This window comes from Phascolarctos cinereus, unplaced genomic scaffold (genome assembly GCF_003287225.1).
Source record: "Phascolarctos cinereus isolate Bilbo 61053 unplaced genomic scaffold, phaCin_HiC Scaffold_9;HRSCAF=440, whole genome shotgun sequence".
Taxonomy (NCBI): Eukaryota; Metazoa; Chordata; class Mammalia; order Diprotodontia; family Phascolarctidae; genus Phascolarctos; species Phascolarctos cinereus.
Window position 1 is genome coordinate 243272854 of NW_027556402.1, and position 24504 is coordinate 243297357.

At 52.7% G+C, this 24504-nt stretch overlaps 2 protein-coding genes across 2 annotated transcripts in view; one reads left to right on the plus strand and one right to left on the minus strand.

Moving 5' to 3' along the window:
• MAPK8IP1 (mitogen-activated protein kinase 8 interacting protein 1) overlaps positions 1-20074 on the plus strand; it is a 28511-nt gene extending 8437 nt beyond the window's left edge. The window contains 13 exon segments of the mRNA XM_021009709.2: positions 9642-9747; positions 12712-13107; positions 15199-15280; positions 15646-15939; positions 15942-16363; positions 16366-16471; positions 16615-16690; positions 16827-16999; positions 17389-17498; positions 17806-17922; positions 18764-18834; positions 18919-19017; positions 19150-20074. Of these exon segments, the coding sequence (XP_020865368.1) occupies positions 9642-9747; positions 12712-13107; positions 15199-15280; positions 15646-15939; positions 15942-16363; positions 16366-16471; positions 16615-16690; positions 16827-16999; positions 17389-17498; positions 17806-17922; positions 18764-18834; positions 18919-19017; positions 19150-19222 (2125 nt within the window). The 3' untranslated portion in view covers positions 19223-20074.
• On the minus strand, positions 19432-22246 carry FREY1 (Frey regulator of sperm-oocyte fusion 1). The gene is made up of 3 exons (XM_021009711.2): positions 21023-22246; positions 20668-20732; positions 19432-20334 (listed from the first exon to the last, which is right to left on the minus strand). The coding sequence occupies exons 1-3, from the start codon at positions 21106-21108 to the stop codon at positions 20213-20215; spliced, it is 273 nt and encodes a 90-aa protein (XP_020865370.1). The 5' UTR covers positions 21109-22246; the 3' UTR covers positions 19432-20212.
• Positions 22247-24504: the final 2258 nt, after the last annotated feature.

Genomic DNA, 24504 nt, shown 5'->3' on the forward strand with positions numbered 1-24504 from the left:
CTCCATAGTTCTTTCTTTGGATGTGGATAGAATTTTCATCATGAGACCTTTGGAAAGATCTTAGATCCTTATATTGCTGAGAAGGGCTAAGTCTATCAAAGTTAGTCATGGCACAACGTGGCTGTTGCTGTGTACAATGTTCTCCTAGTTCTAGAGCTAATACATCTTAACCTGCATGAAAAGAGACATGGTATTTAGGAGTCAGAATAATAATAATAGCTAGAATTCATATAGGGGTCTAGGGCTCTTTACATATATGATCCAATTTTTTTCTTCACAATAATCCAGGGAGGGGGGTACTGTTATGATCCCCATTTTACAGATGAGGAAACTGAGGCAGAAAGAGGTTAAGTGACTTACCCAGGGTCACATGGATAGGAAGTGTCTAAGGCTGGATTTGTCCTCTGCCCTGGTCAGATGACATGTGGAGTATTCTGTTTGGTTGTGGCCTCCATGGTTTACTTCATTTTTTCCCCTACTTTTTTCTTTAAGAGAAAAAAGCTTAATTGATGTCTTTTGTTTTCATACCACAGTGACTGGGGTATGAATCATAGTCCCCACCAGTGAGGCAGGGTGGTTTATCAGATTGAGAACCGACCTTGGAGGGAGGAAGGCCCAAGTCTGAGTCCTCTCTGTGACTTTGTAAGCCCAGACATATCACTTAACCTTTCAATGGCCAGAGGCACATCTCTGAAGTTATAAGTCACAGAACAGTTGCTGACCTGCAATGGTAGGGGCAGAGGGGCAGTTTCCTCTCCCAGGAGTTTTGGACACCAATGAAATCACAGGTCTGGACAAAAAAGTCACTTCTGAATACACCACACTTTCACACACACACACACACACCTTGAACTCTGCCTTAGAATAAAAGAAACAGAAACAAAACCAACCAACACAGAATGCCTATTCATAGCCGTACATGCACCGTTCAGCACCTGAAGATCCCCACTTCTGCTAAGGGAAGGGAAATGTATGTCTTCCCCTCTCTTCCGGAACCAAGATTGGTCACTACATCGAATCTGTGTGCTTCTGTCTTTGAGCATGGCTTTCATATACATTGTTGTCGTCATGGTGTAGAATCTTCCTTAGGGCTGCTTTCTTCACTTGGAATCCATTCAGCCTCGTCTTCCCAGGTGTTTTCTGAATTTGTCATGTTCGTTATTTCTTATGTTACAATAATATTCCATTACATTCTCATGCCATGACCTGATTCCTCTTTCTCAAGTGATGGGCACCTGCTTTGTTTCCTGTCTTTGCTCCCACAACAAAACAGGCACCGAGTTTTGAGAAAGATATTGATAAACTGGAAAAAGTGTAGAAGAAGGCAGTAGGGATGGCAAATGGCCTTAAGATAAGGCCAAAGCCATGAAGGATTTGGGATTTTTTTTTTTTAGTCTGAAGAAGAAAAGACTGGGTGGGGGAATTGGTAGCTGCCTTCAAAGAGCTGTTCTAGGAAAGAGGAATTGAAGAGAACTAAGGCCAGATCTAGGCACAATGCATGGAAACTGCCTAATGATGAGAAGTGCCTGAAAGGTTGGGCTCCCTGAAGAAGTAGTGAGTTCCCTGTCAGTGGAAGATTTCAAGTGGGAGCTGGATGTTTTGAGGACTTTGCTAGCTCTGAGATTCTGTAACTAAAAGCCCTTGCTGCCCCCCAGGGTCTGGGCCTCTTCAGTACAGGGACAAACAACCTTACCCACCCTAGAGGTCTTGAGAATGTCCAGATATTAAAGCCCGGGACAATGATTAGTCTGGAAAATGATGGTCCTGAGCCTCCGAGCAAAGGTTAAATGATGTTCATTCTCCTCCACTTAAGAAGGGGAGGATATGTCTGATGCAGTTTGGAAAAATATCACCCCAAAAGGTTTAACATGTTAAAACATTCTAGTGTTTAAAGGGGTGAATTTCAGTTGTTCAGAAAATACATTTATATGGGAGAAATAGCTCATTCATGGATGAGAAAGGAGGTTCTTTTCTTTTTGTTTGGTTTTTTTGCTAGGTAATGGGGTTAAGTGACTAGCCCAGGGTCACACAGCTAGTAAGTGTTACGTGTCAGAGGCTGGATTTGAACTCAGGTCCTCCTGACTCCAGAGGCGGTGCTCTATCCACTGCGTCACCTAGTTGCCCCAAGGTTCTCCTCAATTGAGTCTCAATTATATAGTGCAGTCTGCAGTTGTATCATAGGATGTAAAGTTGGAAAGGATATAGATGGTACCTTGTCCAACCAGAAGTGTGCTGGCTTGCAAATGTTTAACAACTGGCTCTCAACATACTAAGGACATATGTTTAATCTGCATTATTAATATTTTCTCCAATAATTAAAGTCTAGACGATTAACAGAACAACAGATCAAGTGCTGATTTGTAACATTTGCTGCTGATTTTGGAGGTGTAAATGCTCCCACTCGAAATTTAACAATCAGCTCTGGAGAGCCAGCTCGAGATGACTTAAGCACACCTCTGAGTCTTAACCCTGTAATTTCATAGTTGAGGAAATGAAGACGTAAAGAGAATCTCCCAAGGCTTGTCAAACCAAATAACCACTACCCTCTGCTGGCATTTCACGAGGACATAAATGATACTGCTGGAAAAAATCCAGAAAACATTGCTAAAAAGGTATTGGGCAAGAAACTGAGGACCTTAGGAATAGAAATTATGTTTCATCTCTACTGCCAGTGATAGAAGGCAAAGGGCTTCAGAAAAGAAAGACAGATTCAGGAATTAACAGCTGGTTAAGAAGATGGCAGCTGAAGGGGCAGCTAGGTGGCACAGTGGATAGAGCTCTCGCCTTGGAGTCAGGAGGACCTGAGTTCAAATCCAGCTTCAGACACTTGACACTTACTAGCTATGTGACCCTGGGCAGGTCACCTAACCCTGACTGCCTCACCAAAAAGCAAAAAAACAAAAAGGCAACTGAGAACTGAAGTGGATTTCTGGAAGGAAGAGGGAGAATTGCACAGGAAACATGTGAGAAAAAAAAGACATGTAAAGAAGATAGAAGAAAGAACAGATAACAAAAGACTGATACAAAAGCGTAGTATAGTCTTGTAAAAATAGTATCTGGGCTGCAAAATCTTAGAGGGAGCTGAGGTTGTTGAGGTAAGCTGAGGACAAGAAGGTATGTTAGCCATATCAGGACAAAGCAGAGGATCAATGAAGAGATAGGACCAGCACCAGGATGGGACAATGATGATAGACAGGCACAGCTGCTCAACTCATATTTTATTCCTTTGTTCTTTGTCAAAGAGAATGTTGTTTAGACTTGGAAAAAGACAGAACAAAACTGATTAATAGGAAGTTAACACCCAAGATGAGTAAGAAAATGGTGAGGAAGCACTTAGCTGCCCTTAATGAGTTCAAGACACCAAGCTCAGATGAAAAGTGGCAAAGACAATTGGTGAGCCACTGTCTATGATCTTTGAAAGATCATGGATAAGGGGAGAGGAATTCTAAGATTGGAAAAGGACAAAATATCAGTTTTCAAGCACAAGAATTGAATTTGGAAACTATAGACCAATGAGCTTGACATTGATTCTTGGGAATATACTATAACATATTTATCAAGGGGATAGCTAGTGAATCTCTAGAAATGGGAGCAGTGATCACTCAAAGGGCCTTGACCAGCTTCATCAAAAACATTATTCCTAAAAGCTATTTTTCGGTAGGTAAGGATGTCAAAGGATATAACTATATAGTACAAAATAAAGGTTTATCTTACTGTAAAGGATAGAAAATTGGTGACTTTGGTTTCTGTTAATACTTCCATTATGTATCCCTTCTTTTGAGTGACTTATTTAAGAGTTAAGCCTTTATTATTGAATTTGTTTATGCTCATGATTTTAAAAGTCTGAATTTATGTAAGTATGCTTGTTTTTTTATGATTTGCATGTTAAAAACAGAAATCTTTGTCCGATGTCAGTGTTTAAACACCCATTGATTTATTTTTTTTAATATTATTAAGCACTTGCTATGTGTAAGGTACAGAAGAAAATGCAAGGATAAATAGAATATCTACAATAATGACCACAGTTTTACAATGGGGAGTAAATAATTTTACATGGAAAAAAGGGCTATCAACAGCCATGAGAAAACATGTTCCAAGTCACTTAAAAGAAGAAAAATATAGATGAGGACTCAGGTTTCACCTCAAATTCTTCAAATTAACAAATACGATAAAAGATGGAAATAAGTCAGTGTTGGAGGGACTGTGTATGGATACAGTTTATGAAACTGTTCATTGAAAAACATTTTGGAATTGTAGGCAAAAAGTGATTTAACTGCACATACCCTTTGATACAGCAACTCATTACTGGGTATATTCCCCCAAAGAGACATCCCATATACACCAAAATATAGCAGCATTTTTTGTAATATTAAAAAAAACCTGGATGCTCCTTAAATAAGGACTGGATGAACAACTTTTGGCATATGAATGCAATTAAATATCATTAGACCATAAGAAATGTGAAAATTGTGAAGTTGGGGGGAAACCGCATGATATTTGTATGAAATGCTGCAAAAGATCGAAAGTAAAATGAAGAAAACAGCACCTACAATGACTACCATAAAGAAAGTGCAATGGCCAGCTGGTCTTGTTTCTAGAAGCTAGGTGATGAATCACATTTCCCTTCTTTACGTAGAGGTCAGAAATTACAATTGCTAGGAATGTCACACATGCTATCTGATGTGGGTGCTGTGTTTTGACTAACTCTCTTTGTTTTGAGGATTCTTTAGGGGAGGGAATTAATTGTGAAGTGACTGTGATATTGAAAGTAGAAAGTATCCATTAAATACTTTAAAAAAAGACATGTTATGCCAGACTAACCTAATTTTCCTTTTTGATAGGGTTACTACACTAGTAGAAAAGTGGAGTGCTATTAATATAGTTTCCTTAGCTTTTAGTAATGCATTGGACAGCCTCCTGTGCTATTCTCATGGCAGAGAGAGTGGTGCGAGGTAAACAGGGTGGTTAAATGAAATAGTAACCAGTTGAGTTGCTAGACCCGTAGTATAGTCTTCAGTGGTCTCTAATGGAGTACCCTGGGGAGCTGTCCTTGGTCCTATACCATCGAACATTTTTCTTAATGATTAAAGAGGTAGATGCTGTGCTTATGAAATCTGCAGATGACACAAAGCCGGGAGGGGCAGCTAACACTTTGGATGATGGAATCAGGATCCAAAAAAATCATGATAGGAGAACATCGAGCCAAATTTAATAAGATGAGATGTAATAGGGATATACATATATATTATTATACTTGGGTGGGTGCAAAAAAATCAACATCACAAATAAAAGATGGGGGAGATGGTGCTAGGTAACAGTTCCTCTAAAAAGATCTGAGAGGTTTTTTTGGACTATAAACTCCACCATACATCCAAAGCAGCTAATTTGGTTTTAATCTTTGTTAAGAGAGGTTTAGTTCAGGGCGAGGCAAGTGAATGAGAATCCTGCCGTACTTTGTTCTGGTTAGACCACTTCTGCAGTATGATTGTGGACTGCTATGGTCACCCTTGTCTGGAGAGGGTCTAGAGGAGGGTGACCAGGACAGAAAAGAGCCACTACAACTATGCCTTATGGCAATTTGTTGAAGAAACTGAGGATATTTCACTTGGAGAAGAGGTTTTGTTGTGAAGGGCACATAAGACCTATCTGAAGGGCTGAATCAAGATTAGACTCGTTCTGCTTGGCCTCGAAGGGCAGAACCAGGAGTAGGGAGTCCAAGTTGCAAACAGGCCAATCTAGGCCAGATGTCAGACAGACTTCCTAGCAAATGGAGCTGTCCAAATATGGAAAGGGCTGCCTCAGTGGTGGTGTTTCTCCTCACTGGAGGTCTTTGACCACTTGTCTTTCATACTAAAGAGAGGACTCCTTCACTCTTGGTTGAACAAGATGAGTCTGAAGTTAGAAGTCTCTTCCAATTCTGAGGTTCTGTGAGCCTCTGCCCTACTTCATGTTTTCATACAACCTATATACAGCTAAACCCACATACGACTTCTTGAACTTGTCATGGGGTCTACTATTGGCTTTCTCTAAGAACATGTCTACATGTCTAACATGGCAGCTAGGTGGAGCAGTGGGTAGAGCTCTGGATCTGGAGTCAGGAAGAGCTGAGTTCAAATCCTTACTAGATGAATGACCCCAGACAAGTCACTTAACTTTTGTCTGCCTCAGTTTCCTCACCTGTAAAATGGGGGTAATAGTAGCACCTTGTTAGGATCAAATGAAATTATATTTGTAAAGGGATTTGCAAACCTTAAAAGCACTATATAAATGCTAGCTATTACATGAGGAAAGTAGAAGGCACTGGAGAGCAAAGAAACATCAGAGAGCACAAAATCTGCTTATAGTGGCTTGTTTCTGTAGTGATATCAGAGCCTTTTCAGCTGGGCCTTGCCTTCAGGGAGCAAGAAAGCTATTCCTTTTCCTATTTATAAGGGAGTCATTTGATACTTTTGAGAATACAAATTGTCTGCTCTCAGCCCTAGATCCCTGGACAAATCAGCAGTTAGTGGGCATTAATGTATTAAAGGCTTGCTATGAGCCAAGCACTGTGCTAAGTGTTGGAGATACAAAGAAGCCAAAAACACAGTCCCTGCCCTCAAGGGGCTCACAGTCTAATGGGAAAAAAAACATGGAAACAACTATGAGCATACAAACTATATACAGGAGAGAGGTGAAGGGGGAAGAAATCATGGGGGCATGGGGAGGACCTGATGGAAACAGCGGCCCCAGTTCCTCAAGCTCAACATGCCTAAATCCAAGCTCACCTTCTTTCCCACTAACCTAGAATCCTGGACAGTAATCTGTCCCACCTGCTGTGGTTTGGGAGGTGGGTGTTCCCACCCTAGGCTGCCTGGAGGATTAGTCATTGGATTTAGAACTAGAGGGACCTTAGAGCTCAGCCAGTCCATCACTCTGATTTTAGAGACAAGGAAACTGAGGCCCCACAACCCAGGTCCCCTGGCTCTAAATCCGGGGCTCTTAGCATTACTCAAGAAGTCTTTCCTTTCATTCCAGGTGGGCTGCAGGGTCAGCCGAGGTTCAAAGGTCTAGGGGGTGGAGGGTATATCACCATGCACTTCTGCTACATTTTAAGGTTTACAAAGTACTTTCTATACAATCCCCTTGTGAAGGTAGTGCTATAAGCATTTTCATCCCCATTTTACAGATGGATTAAGCTGAGGCTCAGAGGCTAATTCAATTGCCCTATATCTTTCCCCCATATCCAGGCTCTCCCCTGACCCCTCCCTATCAGTCTGAGAGTAAGGAAAAGGCTGAAGAGGACTGGATCAAGTCCAAACTCCTTTATTTTACAAAATAGGGAATTGAGGCCCCAGAGAATTAAGTTTATACGGGTAGTAAGTAGCAAAGCTATCTGGATCCCTGCCCTCAGACCCCATATGCAGTCCCCTTTCTGCTAACCCCATGCTGTCTCTTAAGGGAGGAGAGGAGCAGATGGGTGTGGAAACTCTCCCTATAGCATCATAGAGAAAAGCTCTGTTGATAAGGTTTGGGGACTAGGGAGGAGGCAAACTGTGCTTGGGGCTGTGTCAGCCCAGAAGCTCCTGCCAGACCTGGGCGGGTAGGGACCCCCCAGCTGTGGGATCATCTCTGCCCTCCGATCCAGGTGGTCCCTGGATAGCGCTGGTCCTTTAAAGAGGATTTGGGGTTGGGGAAAGGGGCAGGCCAGAGGAAGGAAGATTTCTGCCATCCCGAGTGCGTGGCCCTCGGGGGAGGGGAGGGCAGGGACCCTCAGCCCCCACAGGGGCACAGGAAGGACAGGTGGAGCCAGTAGCATTGATTGAAGTAACCTGACTCCTGTGGTGGGGGAGGAGGAGGACGACGAGGATGCAGAGGACCAGGGGGAGGGATCCACAGCCTCCTCACAGGGAAGGCAGCCGGGCATCGCCAGAGCTGGGAGCCGGGCCGAAGCAGAGACAGTCACTGCCTCCTCTTGCTGGGCCCATCTATTTTTAATGAACTCCTCATAGCTTCTGCAGTGAGCAGCGAGCGGGCAGACAGGCCAGGCAGCAGGGGGAGGGGGGAGAGGCCCAGTTACTGCTCTGACCTCCAGCTCTCCACTCCTCGACCCCCCCCCCCCGGGCATGAGGACACTGTTGTGTGGCCCTGAAGTCCCCAGGACGGGGAGGCCTCCCCATGCCTCTGGTGATGGAAATGGAGTCAAGCCCAGACAATAACAGCTGGCTGGAAGATCAGTGGGAACGCTGGTAGGGAGATGGGGAATGGGAGAGGGAGGGGGGAGGGGGTCCTGGGGGTGACCTGGGGCTGTGGAGGAGTCCTTGGACCAGGGTGAGAGGATGAGAATCAGGCTTCCTGAATCATCCTAGAAGTCTGGCCAGTGAGGCTGCAGGTAATACCTGTGTGACCTTGGCCAGACCACACTCCTCCTCTAGGGCCTGGGGTTCCCAAATATAAAAAGAGGTTGGACTGGGTGACCTCTAAATCCTGTGATTTGTGATCCACTAGGATCCCCTTCATGACCTTGAAAGAGCAGGTTTTCCCAACTTTCTGGCTCAGCCTCTTTATTAGACGGAAGAGTTGGAGCTTGTCTGGAATCACCCTCCAGTCCCTTGCCTTCATCGTACCCTACCTTACCAGTGTGGCTCCAGGCTGAAAGCGCCCAGAATCTGAGGAGGGGTGGAGGTCTATGGGCATAAATTGTGCCAGGGTGTGGCTGGCACTGCAGAATCTTCCGAATTTGGGGGCAGGCGAGATAGGACCAATCAGCTCTGGCTGCCAAGGTGTGGTCTCCAAACATCTCTGCCCCATGGAGCCACCCTCTAGGGTCCATGAGTTGACTGTCCCATATGCCCCTGAGGAAGAGGGGAAGCCTCAGGGACCTCTGAGGGACTGGGAGTCTCTAATTACTGAAGCCTTCTTAGGGCATGTGTTTCCATCTCCCCCTTTGTTCTCCAGCTCTTCTCTAGACTAAGGAGGAGAAAGGGGTCTGACATGAGTGGTGGGGTACTGTGAGGCACAAAGACCAGACTCCTAGCCTTGTCCTAAACTGTTACATCAGTTGGGATTTTCTGTTTCAACTCGATCCCAAGGACTTGGGAGGGTCAAGGGGGAAATTCCAACCCATTGACATTGGGGGGAAGAAGACCATTTTTCATCCTGCAGACAGCAGTACATTGTTTGGGGGGGGACCCCTGGACCTTCAGAGATTTTTGTGATCCAGTCCCTTTAGGCTTTCCCACTGACCCCCACACCTCACGCCACATGGTCCAAGCATTGTCCAGCCCACAGGAAAGCTTGGGTTGTGCCCTGGTTTCCTGCCTTAACTGACAGGTGCTTAGCAAAGATGCTGCTCTAATATCTCTCACTAGGGCCTCTTCTAGGCCTTGGGGCCTTGCTTTGGGATCATGGGTAAGTAGGGAAGACCTGAAGTGATCCCCTTGCATCCCATCTGTGTTGAGTCTGAGAGCTGGTTTTATGTATCTTTTGGAGACAGATGCTTAGGCATGCCCTCAACAGCCTCTGCATTGGCACAGGCCTACCCTCCCTCAGTACAGACAAGCCCTACCTTAGCACGTTCACCCAGGGCATTCTTCCTGGTGGCAGCCTTGTCTGGCCACATCTCCACCCCTCCCAAAGTAACACTGGGTCCTTGTCTCTGCCAGGCTCACCCATGACATTAGTCTGGAGGAATTCGAGGATGAGGACCTCTCGGAGATCACGGATGAGTGTGGAATCAGCCTGCACTGCAAGGACACCCTCTCCCTGCGGGTAGGTGAGGGACTAGGGAAGGGCCACTGGGGAGAGGACAGGATGGTCCAGAAAGAGCTGGTTTTAGTTTTCAAGAGGCAGTGGGGGTTGGGGGTGGGGAGTAGAACAAAGCCCCTGCTGGTGAGGTTATTTTCCTATGGACTGGTTTTCCTGTCCTCCTGACACCTAGGGGTGTGTGTGTGTGTGTGTGTGTGTGTGTGTGTGTGTGTGTGTGTGTGCACATGCACGCGCACGCTCGTGTACGTGCGCAGGCATGGAGAATGAGGGTATGGTGTCCAGAGGGGTCAGACAGGAATCTCACAGGGCAGAGAAGGGACACTGGTGCACTTTGTGCACATCAGTGATGTGGGCTTAAAACTGGAAGCAGTTTCCTAGGACCCAAGGGATGGGTAGAGCACAGGAGCCTGAGGAACCCCCAGAGGAATCTGGAATGCAGGCCAGAAGTTAGGGAAACTCAGACAAACCCAAACCCCTAAAAAAAGCCCTATCCAAAAACATCTCCAGCTGCAGGGAAGGTCAGTAGGGGAGGGTGGAGCCAGCCTGCTCTGGGACAGCAAGACCAAGGCAGCACCAAGGCTCCAAAAATGGCCCCAGATTGCTGCACAGGAGCCGGGGTTGATCCCAGCCAAGATGCTCTAGCTGGGCTCCTCCCCTTGGCTGGGGCCGGGCAGAACCCACTCTCCCAGTCCACCTCTAGGAGATTGCTGCTCAGGCCAGGGCCACTTGCCCACTGAGGGCCAAGGTTGCCAAGGAGATGGAGACCTCTTCAAAGCATTCCAGGGCTGAGGGCAAGCTTATGGGGAGTGTCTGCAGCTCAGGCTCTGTCCTCCCTGCTGCCACTATCCTGGGCCCAGGCCCCCAGAACCAGAGGTGGAGGGGCATGCATCCAGGTGGGAGAGTGCTGTGCAGGCCAAGGTTCATTTCATTCCGAAGTCCTTCCTCCGGCCCCCACTCACAAAAGGGAAGGAGGTCCTGAAAGGCCTGCTCGGCTCAATCCTAGGAAAGACTAAAGAGTGAGGGAGATGGGCAGGTCTCCCCAGGGTCAAGCAGGGTCTCCCTCACAGTGGGTGCAGAGAGAATTGGAGACTCCCCCCCAGGAGCAACTTTACCCTGGTCCTTCTGGGAGGGGCAGAAACTCTCATATCACATACCTCACCATCCCCAGGAAAAAGCTCCCTAGGAACCAGGCTAGGCCCCAGAGGAGAGGGCTGAGCTGGAGGCAATAATTAGAATAACAACGTGGAGCCCTGACAAAGAACTTGCACACACTGACCTCCCACGGAATACTTCCAATATCGGGGCCATTATCATGAAGCCACTGCCCTAGGGAAAGCACCCCCCCCCAAAGCGCTCCAGTAAGCCCACAAGCCAAGCTTCTGCATCCAAAGCCCACCCCTCCTGCTGAACAAGCTTTCTTGGCTGTGAAAGAATCTCCCCATGGAAGGGTCTGGAGCCAGGGGCTAACAGAAGTTGAGGGGAATCAGAGATGTCTGGCACCCCACCACCATCCCATCCCAGTGTGTCACAGATCCTCACTTCGTGTCCCTGATGGTCCACCATGACCTCAGGACCCTTCAACTCACTGCCAAGCCCACCACCCTGGCCCTTCCCTCTACCTTGACAGCCCTCACTTCACAGCCCCCCTCTTTCTCCTTACCTCCCCACCCCCTCAGTCCCCTCACAGTCCCCTCTTTCCTCTTAGCCCCCCACCCCTCAACCCCCTCACAGCCCCCTCTTTCCTCTTAGCCCACCCACCCCTCAGTCCCCTCACAGTCCCCTCTTTCCTCTTAGCCCACCACCCCTCAGCCCCCTCACAGCCCCCTCTTTCCTCTTAGCCCCCCACCCCTCAGCCCCCTCACAGCCCCCTCTTTCCTCTTAGCCCCCCATCCCCTCAGCCCCCACCTCACAGCCCCTCTCTCCTCTTAGCCCCCCACCCCTCAGCCCCCTCACAGCCCCCTCTCTCCTCTTAGCCCCCCCATCCCCTCAGCCCCCACCTCACAGCTCCCTATCTGGCCCCTCCTCCCCCACCCTATTTAGGTGGCTAGGTGGCTCAGTGGATAAGGATGTGCATTTGGAGTCTGGAAGATGGGCTCAAATTCTGATTCAGATACGAATTAACTAGGTGACCCTGGCTCAATCGTTCTGTGCCTCAGTTTCCCCTCTTGTACACTGGAGGAAGTGCAGCACCAACTTCCCTGGGGTGTTGTGAGGAGCCACACATAAGCACTGCTTTGCGAATCTCAAAGCGCTATAAAAAAGTAGCTCCTCCTATTATTGGGCCCACCTCGCCCCGCCCTTTCCACCTCCCGTCTCCGGCCCTCTCCATTGCGCAGGCGCGGACTGCAGGCCTAGCCCGGCCCGCCAGGGGGCAGCTCCGGCCTCTTCCGCGATCTTCTCAGCGGGAGCTCGGAGCCCGCCCCAGCCCCGGCCCAGTGGGACCCGTAGGTCCCTGCACCAACCCCCAAAGGGGGGGGGGCCCGCGTCTCCATGGCAACAGAGGTGACCTCACTCCCCCGCTCGGTTTACAGCCCGGGTGAGGTCATCGGCTGTTGCCACGGAAACGACAGGGCGTAGGGGGAGGGGAGTTTGGCGGGCTGAGAGAGGAGGGTGGAGAGGGATGAATGGGAGCGGGCGGCGATGGGCGCGGGGTGGGGCGAGGGCGAGGGCGAGGGGGTCGGGAGCAGGCTGACCCGGGGTAGAGAGGCAGGCCCGGCGGGCCCCGCCCACTCCCCGGGGAGCGAGGAGGGCTAGGCCGCTGCTTCCCCGAGCGAGGCGCGTACGGCTGTCCCAAACCCCCGCCTTGGGAGGCCGAGTGGACTCGCCCAGAGGGGATTGGCTGCTTGCGCATGGCCCCGCCCCCGTCCGGCCGGTCCCGCCCCAGCCATCCAGGTCCAGCCCCCTGCCGTCCCCGCCCCCGCTGACGCCCCGCCCCTTGCCTGCCGCTCCCCCCCTTCCCCCCCCCAGCCCCAGCGCGGCGGACTCATGCCGGGAGGCGGCGGCTGCGGGGGAGCTGGCAGCCGGCTGCAGGCCGAGATGCTGCAGATGGACCTGATCGACGCGGCCGGGGACACGCCCGGAGCCGAGGAGGAGGAGGACGAAGACGAGGACGAGGACGAGGACGAGGAGGAAGAGCGGCGGGGGCGGCCCCGGGGCCCCGGGCAGCAGCAGCAGCAGCAGCAGCAGCAGCCCCCGCCGCTGCAGCCTCCGCAGCCGCTGCAGCAGCAGCGCGGGCCCGGCGGCGGCGGGGGCCCGGCTCCCGAGCCCGGCCAGGACACGGCGCCGCGAGGCCTCGGCGGGGACACCTACCGGCCCAAGCGGCCCACCACCCTCAACCTCTTCCCGCAGGTGCCGCGGACGCAGGTGAGGCCCGGGGCGGGGGGGAGGGGCCTCGCTCCGGCCCCCTGCCCATCACCAGCGTTGTCCCAGGCCCTCCCCATCAGCATCATCCCAGGCCTCCAGCACCGTCCCAGCCCCCCAGCACCATCCCAGGCCTCCAGCACCGTCCCAGCCCCCCAGCACCATCCCAGGACTCCAGCACCGTCCCAGCCACTCCCCATCATCACCATCCAAACTCCCCAGCACTATGCCAGCCCCTCTCCTCATCACCATCCCAACCCTTCAGTATCATCCCAGTCTTTCATCATCAACCCTCCAGCACCATCCCAGCCTCCTCTTCATCATATCGTCCCAGGCCCCTTTACTGACCCAAGCCCCGCACAGCTTCCCAATCTCCCTCATCATCCCAGTCCCCATTAGCTCATTCCTCATCATCTTAACCTCCTCATACTCATGTCAGCCCCTGGTCATCTCCCCACTCTTATTTTTGGCTCATCTCATCTATCCCCATATTGGCTCCTCCAGCTCATCTCTCATCTTAGTCCCTCCCCCATCTTAGTCTGCTTCATCTCATCCCTTCCCATCCTCTCAGTTCCCCTTTTAGGTCGTTTCCTTGCTTATATCATCATTCCCCCATCTCACACACATGTGCTTTGGCTCCCCCTCCTCACAAGGAGGGAGGGAGAGGAGGAGCTGGGGATGGGGGAGGAGAAGGAGTTGGACAATAGGTTTTTTGGAGGGAAATGTAGAAGGATGGGGGAGGGAAAGTCTGAGGTGTAAGAGAAAGGAAGGAGTTTGGCTATGGGGAAATAAGGGGATGAAAAGAGGCTTGGGGATGGAATTTGAAAGACAGGTAAGGGAATGACCCCCAGAGAGTTGAGTACAATGAGTTTAAGGGAAGTGTATTCTAGCTCCACCACTGTGAGCCATATGAGAGTTGGAAGGATTGGGGGAGGAAGTTCTGGGAGGAGAGGAGGATGGGTGTTGAGCATGCTGGAGGTGAACTAGAGTTGAGGAGGGGAGAGAGGCTTAGGAGTAGGGGGTCTTAACGATGAGACGGACATGGAGCCCAGGATGTGGTGGGGCGGCCAACATAGGGAGGAGGAAATGCAGGAAGCTGGGAGTCCTAGAGACTGGCATTGAAGGAGGGGGCAGGTGTCAGGAGTGGATCGGGCTGGTTGGCCCCAGTGGTATCAAGCAATGGCAGAAGAGGGAATAGGACCAGAAGAGGGGCCCAACAGGGCTGCTTGATGCTAAGGAGGTCTGGACAGGCAAGGGTTGTATGTCAGGGGAGGGTGGCTGGAGACTGCCTAGGGAAGAGCTGGTGATACTCTTGTCTTAGTGCCAGAGAAGGCTGGTTTGGGAAATTGGGGAGAAAGGACAATGTTGGTACCAAAGGGAGTGGGGAGAGTCAGGGAGGGGTTCCTTTCCCAGGCTCCTGTGAGCTGCTGGGATGGGGACTGAGGAAAGGAGGGCTTGAGTGTTTATTTCCTGCGAAGGAGAGGAGCCCTGGAATGTAGGTGGGAGTGGAAGAGAGGTCCAAGGGCCTGTGAGAGCATGGGCAGTACAGGAGATTTAGGAAGGCGAGCATCTGGCAGTTACAAAGCCTCTTCTACCATTCCTCAGTCATGTGCTCCTGTGGAAAGAAATTCATGGGAGGAGGAAGAAGATGAGGCTCAGAGAGCTGGAAAGGACCTTGGGGAGAACATGGTGGATAAGGGCGGTGGGGGTGGGTGGAGACGAAAAGGTCCTGAAGGATGGAGGAAAGGGGGCTTGGACTGTGAATGAGTCACCTCGATGAGTCATCCGCTGTCTCCCCCCTTCAACCTTGAGATGCAGGAGACCCTTTCTTCAGCAGTCAGCTCGAGCTAGGACCCTAACTGAGCCGCTGCCAGCCAGCATTCCAATCCCCCCTCCCCATTCTCAGGGATCTCAGGAGGGAGGCTGAAGGGCAGGGGGTTCCAGGCATCCCACCAGTGTGTGGGGACTCAGTCGGGAGATTGGGGAGGGTGGCACCCTGGTCAAGGGGGTGGGGAGGCGGGTAGGGCCAGGGCCTCCCTGTGCCGGGCACTGTCAACAGCTCTAGCCACAAGGGCGCTTTGTTCCCACACGCAGGACACCCTGAACAACAACTCCCTGGGCAAAAAGCACAGCTGGCAGGAACGGGTGTCCCGGTCCTCTTCTCCGCTGAAGACAGGTGAGCCAGGACCGGCAGCCTCCCCCTGCTTTGGGCTGCGCCCCTCATCTTATTCTCCGGGCCTGGGGCTCAGGGCCCCCAAAGAATGCTCCCATCCCCCGCCCTGGGCCGGGCCAGCAGCTGGGGGCTGAGGTCAGCCTATTGCCTATGTCAGCTGCCTAGTCCCCGAGCTCACTGTGGGCACCATGCCAGGGAACACTGGCTCCCATCCGAGGGGTCGAGATGCCTCATGGATGGCATCACGGAAGTCCCTGGGGAGGGCTGGGTAACGGACCACACCCTGAGGTGGCATCTGGGAGCTGTCAGGATTCCTTCCTCACATCCCCCCACGAGGAATCCTGTCCTACCCGCACGTTTCTTTGTAGGCGAGCAGACCCCTCCTCATGAACACGTCTGCTTGAGTGATGAGCTGCCGCCCCAGAACAGTCCCGCACCCACCAAGGACCGGGGTACCTCCACAGACAGTCCCTGCCGCAGAAGCACTTCCACCCAGATGGCCCCTCCCGGTGGCGGCCCCCCAGCCTCTCGGGGCTCCGACAAGGCCCCAGCTCCCTCTGGAGGCCGGGCCCACCCACACCGTGACCGTATTCACTACCAAACAGACGTGCGGCTAGAAGCCACTGAAGAGATCTACTTGACCCCAGTGCAGCGGCCCCCCGACCCCCGGAGGCCACCCCGGCCTTCCTCCCCCCAGCCGAGAGCCGCATGTCAGTTAGCTCTGACCCCGACCCCACTGGCTATCCACCAGCCCCCGGCCGGCCCCACCCCTCCATCAGCGAGGAGGATGAGGGTTTTGACTGCCTGTCGTCCCCCGAGAGGGGCGAACCCCCCAGCGGGGGCTGGCAGGACAGTCGGGCGGAGCTGCCCCGAGCCTCGCTGAGCTCGGACACCAGCGCCCTGTCCTATGACTCGGTCAAATACACCCTGGTGGTGGACGAGCACGCCCAGCTGGAGCTGGTGAGCCTTCGGCAATGCTACTCCGGCTACAGCGACGAAAGCGACTCGGCCACCGTCTACGACAACTGCGTCTCGTCCCCCTACGAGTCGGCCATCGGGGAGGAGTACGAGGAGGCGGCGCGGCCGCGCGGCCGGCCGTCTGCCTCTCAGAGGACTCCTCGCCCGACGGACCCGACGTGCACTTCTCCAAGAAATTCCTCAACGTCTTCATGAGCGGCCGCTCTCGCTCCTCCAGTGAGTGGGCGGGCAGGCGGGGGTGGGCATTGAGGGCGTTGGAGTTGGGCAGCTCTGCCACCCAGAGGCCCGGGGGCGCCGGGGCATGGCAGCCCCTCCCTTCCGGGACCCCGGGGTGAGCCGGGACCTACACCTCCTTCCAGGTGCCGAATCTTTCGGATTGTTCTCCTGCACCATCAACGGGGAGGAGCAGGAGCAGACGCACCGGGCCGTGTTCAGGTGAGAGCCGGGGAGAGGCAGCAGGTGGACTGGTCTCGGATCGGCCCGGTTTGGTCGCGGTCGGGCGGGAGAAGGGGGAAAGCCAGGAGCGGGGGACCCTCGAGCGGGGCCTTTTTGACCTCCTGGCTTGGGGCAGGTTTGTGCCCCGGCATGAGGACGAGCTGGAGCTGGAGGTGGACGACCCGCTCTTGGTGGAGCTGCAGGCCGACGATTACTGGTACGAAGCGTACAACATGCGCACGGGCGCTCGAGGAGCCTTCCCCGCCTACTACGCCATCGAGGTCACCAAGGAGCCCGAGACCGTGACAGGTAGCGCCCGCTTAACTGGGAGGGGCCTGGATGCGATTGGTCCGCGCTGCTTACCGCCCCCAGTAGACTGAGAGCGGAACGATTCAGTAGAGCGTTGTTGGGTTTAATGCTGATTGATTGGAGATCAATTTGATAAGAAACTTGCCCAAGTTGTCGCCAGTTTGCTGCGTAACCTTGGGTAGGACACTTTGCCCACCTGTGCCTCAGTTTCCCCTAGCTAAAAGGAGAGAACAGGCCTGGATGAAATCTGAGCTGTCCTCTTTCTGGGAGGGGTGCTATCTCCTGCTGGCTCTGGTGACCTTTGCCGCCGTTATTAGTTTGGCCTTCCACACTGGGCTGTGCCAGCCCCAAATGGTCCACCCTCCCCTGACTCTGCTCTTGCCTTCCAGCCTTGGCCAAAAACAGTGACTGGGTGGACCAGTTCCGGGTGAAGTTCCTGGGTTCTGTCCAGGTTCCATACCACAAAGGCAACGACGTTCTCTGCGCTGCTATGCAAAAGGTGCCAGGCTGCTCCCAGTGCCTGCCTCTCACTTGGCCTCTGTTGCCTAGCCTCACCCCAGCCTGGCAAGGAGAGCAGCCTGTTCCTGGCCTAGTCCTCCCCTCCCCACAGTGGCTGCTCTCTGTGCCCCTAGGGCAGTCACCTAGATGCCCACTCCCTCCACCCCCTCACCCCTACATAGGTGGGAAAGGGAAGCAGTTTCCCAGAGGCCTCAGGGGCCCGGGGATCAGAGCCGGGGCCCTGAGTGGAAGGGTGAGGAGGAGAGGGGCCTGCCTCCGGTCCCTCTCACCTGGCACCCGCCCTGCAGATTGCCACCACCCGCCGGCTCACGGTGCACTTTAACCCGCCCTCCAGCTGTGTCCTTGAGATCAACGTTCGGGGAGTAAAGATTGTGGTCAAGGCTGAGGACTCCCAGGAGCACAAGGTGACTGGTGCCCCACCTCAACTGTCCAACTTCTCCAACACTTTCCAAAGGTGGTCCTCAGGGGTCCTATAGCATTTGCCCCAACCACTTAGTTCGACCCCCATTCCTAGGACATGGGCAGCCTTGCCAGGTGGAGGGCAGCTTATTGTTCTGGGGGCTTACGGTAGAGGACAAAATACATTTCCAGCATTACCTCCTTGGATTGAGGGGTGGCATGGACTGTCTGCCGTTTCTCCAGAGGTCTCCAAGACCCTGCTCCCTATGGCCCACAGAGACCTCCCTGATTTCTGTTCCCAGCCTGGGCCTCAGTCCCTTCATCTATAAAATGGATGGTTTAGCTGTGCTCCACCTCACTTCACTGGGGTGTTGGGAGGGGGGACAGGTGTGAAGCGTTACCTCACTGGACTCTTCTGTGGCACCAGGAGGTGGACTGGACATAGGAAAAGGGGGAAGAGGGTTGAACCTAGTCTAATGGGACCTAGGCTTGAACCCCAGCTCTGCCCCTTCTACCTGAGTGTCGTTGGGCAAGTGCCCATCTCAGTGAGGGCAGAGCCTTGGCTTTCCTCACCTCTAGTCTCTCCCCAATCTAAACCGCATGACCTGAGCCTCAGAGAGAGGAGGGAAGGGGAGGTCTTCAGGTCAGCCCCGGAGTAGAGGAGGGAGCGGGGACCCGATGCCCTACTCAGTGAGATAACAGTGCTCTTGGGGATGCCCAGTAGGGGTGTGCCCAGCCCTCCATGCCCACCGGGAGCCTCCACCCCATTTTCCCATCCAACTTCTCTCTCCTTTCAAGCTGGAGCTCTGTCTACGTGTCGTCCCTGACTCCTCCTTTTCCTTGCAGGGGAATAAATGCAGTCACTTTTTCCAGCTGAAGAACATCTCTTTCTGTGGCTACCACCCAAAGAACAACAAGTGAGTGGAGCCAGGAGAGGCCTTGGGGCAGGGTGAGGGGGGGCCCAGCTCCAGCGGCACTCGCCACCCTCTGCACCCTCACAGGTACTTTGGGTTCATCACCAAACACCCCGCTGACCACCGGTTTGCCTGCCATGTCTTCGTGTCCGAGGAATCCACCAAGGCTCTGGCCGAGTCTGTCGGGTGAGCCTTCCCTCTGTCCTATTTCCTCACTGCCTCCGTGGCCTTCAATACCATGATCTCCGGCCCAAGCCTCCTCCCCGGGAGGGCTCCCCTGACCAAGGTCTAAGCCTCTGCTTGTCCCTCTGCCCCCAGGAGAGCGTTCCAACAGTTCTACAAGCAATTTGTGGAGTATACGTGCCCCACGGAGGACATCTACCTGGAGTAGCAGCGCTGCCCCCGCCCCCTTCCCGCCCCTTCCTCTGATTGTGCCCTGGGCTGCCCCACCCCAGACTGGAGGAGGTGCCTGCACAGACCAAGGGCACCTGTCAATGCCATCTCTCCTCCGCAGGAAGCCCTCTGGGGCAGGATTGGGGAGGGGGGAGGATTAGCTGAGGGTGGGGAACTATGGGGGAGGGTGGACTGAGGGGTTAGGGGAGAGGCAAATGCAGTTTATTGTAAAATACAGGATTAGATGATTCTATGAATGAACAGGAGATGCTGCTTCAGAAGGTGGGAGGGACAGGGGAGAGGGATGGGCTCAGAGCCAATGGGCCAGGTCACCTCTGTCCTCCATGCCCCCCGGCCTTTCCCCGGGAGTGCTCCCTGCTTCCCCTACCTGGGCCTTGGCTAATGGTTCCTGCCTTTACTCAGCCAATACCACCTGTGCCCACTGACCTCTGTACCCCTGCCCTTTGCTCAGGGCCTTGCTGGGCTGGCCCATTGAGGACTTTTTCAATGAAGAAATAGCAGCGGGTGCAGACATGTGAGCCGCTTGCCAGAGGCCCGCCAGGGCTCTCTCTGCACACACCTGTAGCCTCCGTGGCACAAGGGGAATTTTCTCCTACTCCCTGGCAGGCAGGTCCCTCGACAGGGTTAGGGCACCCAAGGCTCTGGGGTGACATCGGTAGCCCAGGGCCTCTGGTGTTGGCAGGAGGATGGCAGCTTGGGCCACGCCCCCCCCTTCCGGCCTGGGCAGGGAGAAGTGGGCAAAACTGTCTCCTCCAGGCCCCTTCAGGGCCTTCTTGCAGTTGCATCTTGGCCCATCTCGGCAACCACTATTAAAGTGCCATTTCCTGTAGGGCCTGCTTGATGTCTTGCGGCGGGGTCGTGTGTATGTCTGTGTGTGTGCTCGTGTGGCATGGGTGTGTGGACACCCCCAACCCAGGAAGCTCAAGCCCCAAGCCAGTCTTGACAATAATTTTATAGGGCCTTCTCATTAGTGGTTGGCATCATAGTAGTACTCAGACAAATCTGGCCCATCTCGCTTGCGTGCCTGGCCTCTCAAGAGGGAGGAGTGGACAATTCGACGTCCTGGGTGCTTAGGAAGGATCCCATAATCTGGAGGGAGAGAAGGAGGTAGGGGGAGCTGGGGAGAGCTGGTTTGAATTCAGGTGGAATTACAAGGTTTAGCACTAGAAAGAAAGACCCATAGAAGTACCCTAGATGAGACCCAGAGAAGGAAGTGACTTGGCCCAAGGTCCTACAGATCACAAATAGCCAAGCCAGAATTCAAACCCAGGGCCTCTGACCCCAGATTTCTTTCTCATTCACTATGCCCTGATGCCTCTTAAAGAGGAGGCTGCAGCCAGGTATCCTCCCTCCAGGACACTTCTACCTCACCCTGGCAAACGCATCCCAAGGGCTGACAGGAGAAGAGGCATGAGATCCTACCATCCACCAGGCTGTTGGGAAGCTCCATGGCGACTGGCTCTTCAGGAAGGGGAGAGGGGTGACACCTGTGAGATGGATGAGGGATGAGGGAAGGCCCCAGGATGGAGAAAAGACAAAGCCCCCAAGGAAACAAGAGACTCCCACCCAACTGGGAAGCCCAGACCCTACCCTTTAAGTTGGGAATAAGAGGTCAGCCCTGACCAGCATTGCCTGCTGGCCTCAAGAAACTGGGCAGAAGGGTCCAGGACCTCTACCCTGAGGAGGACCAGGTTTCAGGAGCTTACTTGGGTCCTGTCTGACAACACCCAAAGCTGGAGTTGAAGCCTGCTGTCGCCCCATAGTGCCCCAGGATTACCTCTGAGAACAAGGATGAGCAGCTACCAGGACGAGGGTGAGGAGGACGAACCCCAGCCCAATCCTAGGGCACAGGGACCCTAGCATAGTGAGAACAGTCTCCCCAGAACTCGGATCTGCCAGCCCCTTCTCCCAGGGGAGTTATGGAATGCACATGGATAGCACCTCCTCACAAAGGGAGAAGCAGTTCTAAGGCCCTGCCCCCACCCCATTCCAGTGGCTCAGGTGTCTATGGTACTTAACAGTTGGCAAAGCACCTTCCAATAAACCTGTGAATTTATCAGGGCTATAATTAGAGTAAGGCAACCAGGGCTTTCCCCCAGGCATCAGAATTTAGAGGGCCCAGGCCAAAAGTCAATGGAAGAAACAGCTACAAGTCCATTCGTGGAAGACGCGGGACCTCTTCAGTAGTCACTGTCCTCATGCCAATACTAATGCCACCACTATTCCACTACAGCTTGGGGAAGGTGGAGCTAGGTATCTCTTCTCCCTATGGACACACTAGGTTCCTGGGTACAGGAGTTGAGACAAGCATGTAGTTTTCTGCCCACCACTAAGCATCAGGCTCAGCTGGGACTTTAGCTGTCCATCACTGCCTCTATCCTGGCCTAGGACCTGCCCTTGTGGTGGAAGGGAAGCTAGCCTTAGGCTTTAGGGTCAAGGAGGAAAGAGTGGCCAGATCTGGAGGACTAGTGGGGCCAGGAGGGAGCCAAACCACATCAAGGTGCCTCACTGTTAGAACTTCCCACCCTCTCTTGTCCATGAGCATCCTAGGCTATCCCCAGTCCCCAACACAAGGCCTTCCTGAAGAACTGTCACATAAGGGTACCAAAAGCTCCTTTCCCCACAGATGTAAAATGCCCAAGTCAAGACATCACTCTCGTGATGTCACTGGTCCTCTTCGAGAAGGAAGGATGGTGGAGGATCCCAGCCCCTTGTCACCCCCAGCTTGTGGCTGGGCCTCCCCCACCACATTCAGGAAAAGGAACTGACGCCTGGGGTCATGCCTTTGTGAGAGGCGGAGAGGAGGGAAGGTGTTAAACCCCTCCCCCCAAAGAGGACCACCATCCTTGGGATTATAAGCACTTAGTACCTAACCAGCTAGAGTAACTAGAAGGCTAACCACTGACGTCCTCAAGGGGCCTTTTTGAACCTCTTGAGTCAGGTGAGAAAATTGCTACTTGTGGCTCTGGAGAGAAATAGCACAAGGATTTGTTCCCGTTTTACACAAGGACAGTGACTCACCCAAGGTGCCACAGCAAAGTCAGGTGGTAGACCCACTTGGACAGGATTCAAATCCAGGGCTTTGGACTCCAAACCATCAGACTGCCTCTCCTGTACCAGCTTGAGAGGTTACATCCCCAACGCATTAGGATGTCTGGGGCTGTTTTCCAGAAATCTTCAGGGCGGCAAATTCTCAGAAAGTCAGATGTCAAACCGCTATCTCATCAGCAATCTTTAGAGAGCGGCGGACAGTCAGCCAACCTTCCTTCTAACCTAGCTCCGATCCCTACATTCCCCTCTTCTCTCTCCTCTCTGCCCAGAGGAGGCTCTCTCCCAGTAGTAGTGAGAACAGCATTTCTCCCTCCCTCTGAATGACCCTACAACAGCCTCTTTTCTCTTGTCACATTTCAACCATGTCACCAGAACGTACCTTCGCCTTTAAAACAGCCGCCACCCCCTGCTGGGGCAATCTTCATCTTTTTCAAAACATGTACCTTTTGGCAATCTAGTGAAACCTATAAGCTCTTCAGCAAGGTGTTTTTTAAAAAATTTATAATTGAAGAAAACCCCAAATTTCAGTTAGCAGCCAAATACTTCTTTTGCCACCCGAGATTAAGAACCCCTATTCTAGTTGCTGGGCAAAAAGCCTTTACCCTGCAAGGAGACTGCTGTCTTCCGCCCTTCCCTTCTGAACCATTTCAGCATCTTTTCCAAGAAGGGGCACATGTATAGTTTGTCAGAAGGGAATCCTCTAAGGGCTCTACACATTCTTGCCCCATCTGCAAAAGGCAGTGCATGCTATCTGCACACACCATGCCACTGGCCAACGGCCGTGAACCAGACCAGAAACGGGACTGGACATCACGACAGAGGCAGAACTGGGGATGGTCAGCCTGAAGAGAAAATTGAGTTGGGGGTGGAGAACATGAGATTATTTATCTTAACTACCCAAATGTGAATGGTATTCACGGTGGTGAGGGCTCTGGAGGTTAGAACTCACTCTGGCAAGCAGTGGCCACAGGGAAAGATTGAGGTGAGGCAGGCACACTAAAAGCATTGCTGCGGAAGTGGGGTACTGGTTCAACCTTTCCGGAAAATAACTTGGGATTACATGAGAAAAGTCCAGAAACTACACGCCCAGTACTGGGAATATATGCCAAGGAGCTCAATGTCAAGAAGACAAAAAAAAAAGGCAGGAAACAAAGAGGATGCTTACCCTTCATGTTAACCAAGCAAATGACCACAGCACTAGCTCCTCTTCCTAAAGTTCGTCTGATCATGTCATTCTAACCGCCATGGTGGCCCCCCCAGTCTCCCCTCCCCCAATTCAGTAAACTCCCTATGACCTCCAGGATCAAATGTAAGATCCTGTTTGGCCTTCAAGACCTTCGTAACCTACCTCCCCCCCCCAAAAAAAAAAGCCCTTTCCAGTCCCCCATGTACTCTGGATCCAGCGACATTGGCCTCCTTGTTGCTCCTTCAACCCAGTCTCCTGACTCGGGGCATTTCCTCATGCTTGCTTGCAATACTGTCCCTCCTCATCTCTGCCTCCTGGTTTCCTTCCAGGCCCAGCTAAAAACCTGCCTTCTACAGGAAGCCTTTGCAGATCCCCCCAATTCTAGTGCCTTCCCTGTTAATGATTACAGTCATCCTGCATAGAGCTCCCACTAGGCTGTGACCTCCTTGACAGTGGGCACTGTCTTTTGCCTTTCTTTGTACCCTCAGTGCTTGGCACTGTGCCATGGCAGACGGTAAATAAATGGTTTCTGACTGACATCTATACGTGGCTTTTGTGAACAATTTTGCACTTGAATGTAATGGAAAATCACTGCACCACAAATCCAAATTGGTATGGGAAATTCAGAGAAGTACAGGACTCAGATGAAGCGAGAGAGTTAAAAACACTTACGCTGAACTGTGAGAATACCCTATCCTAGAGAGCTCATAAGGAAACATAATAACATGTAACATTTGTATAGGGACGACCATGTGCCCGGTACTAAGCTAAGCACTGCACAATTATCTCACTTGATTCTCACAACCACCCTGGGAGGTGGGTGATTATTATCCCCATTTTACAGATGAGGAAACTGAGGCAGACAGAAGGTAAGTGACTTGTCTGGGGTCACATAGCTAGTGTCTGACGCTGGACCTGAACTCAGGTCTTCCCGACTTCAGGCCCGGTAGGGGGTAGATGTGGACTATTTTAAAAGGACTTCCACAACTGCCCTGAAAAAGAAACGAGTAATGAGTTCAAGC

Coding starts and splice junctions, on each gene's coding strand:
- FREY1 (XM_021009711.2), bottom strand. CDS start 21,108: ATGCTAGGGTCCCTGTGCCCTAGGATTGGGCTGGGGTTCGTCCTCCTC. Junction 20,733..21,022: donor GCTCATCCTTGTTCTCAGAG/GTAATCCTGGGG, acceptor TCCATCTCACAG/GTGTCACCCCTCTCCCCTTC. Junction 20,335..20,667: donor TCCCAACAGCCTGGTGGATG/GTAGGATCTCAT, acceptor CTCTCCCTCCAG/ATTATGGGATCCTTCCTAAG.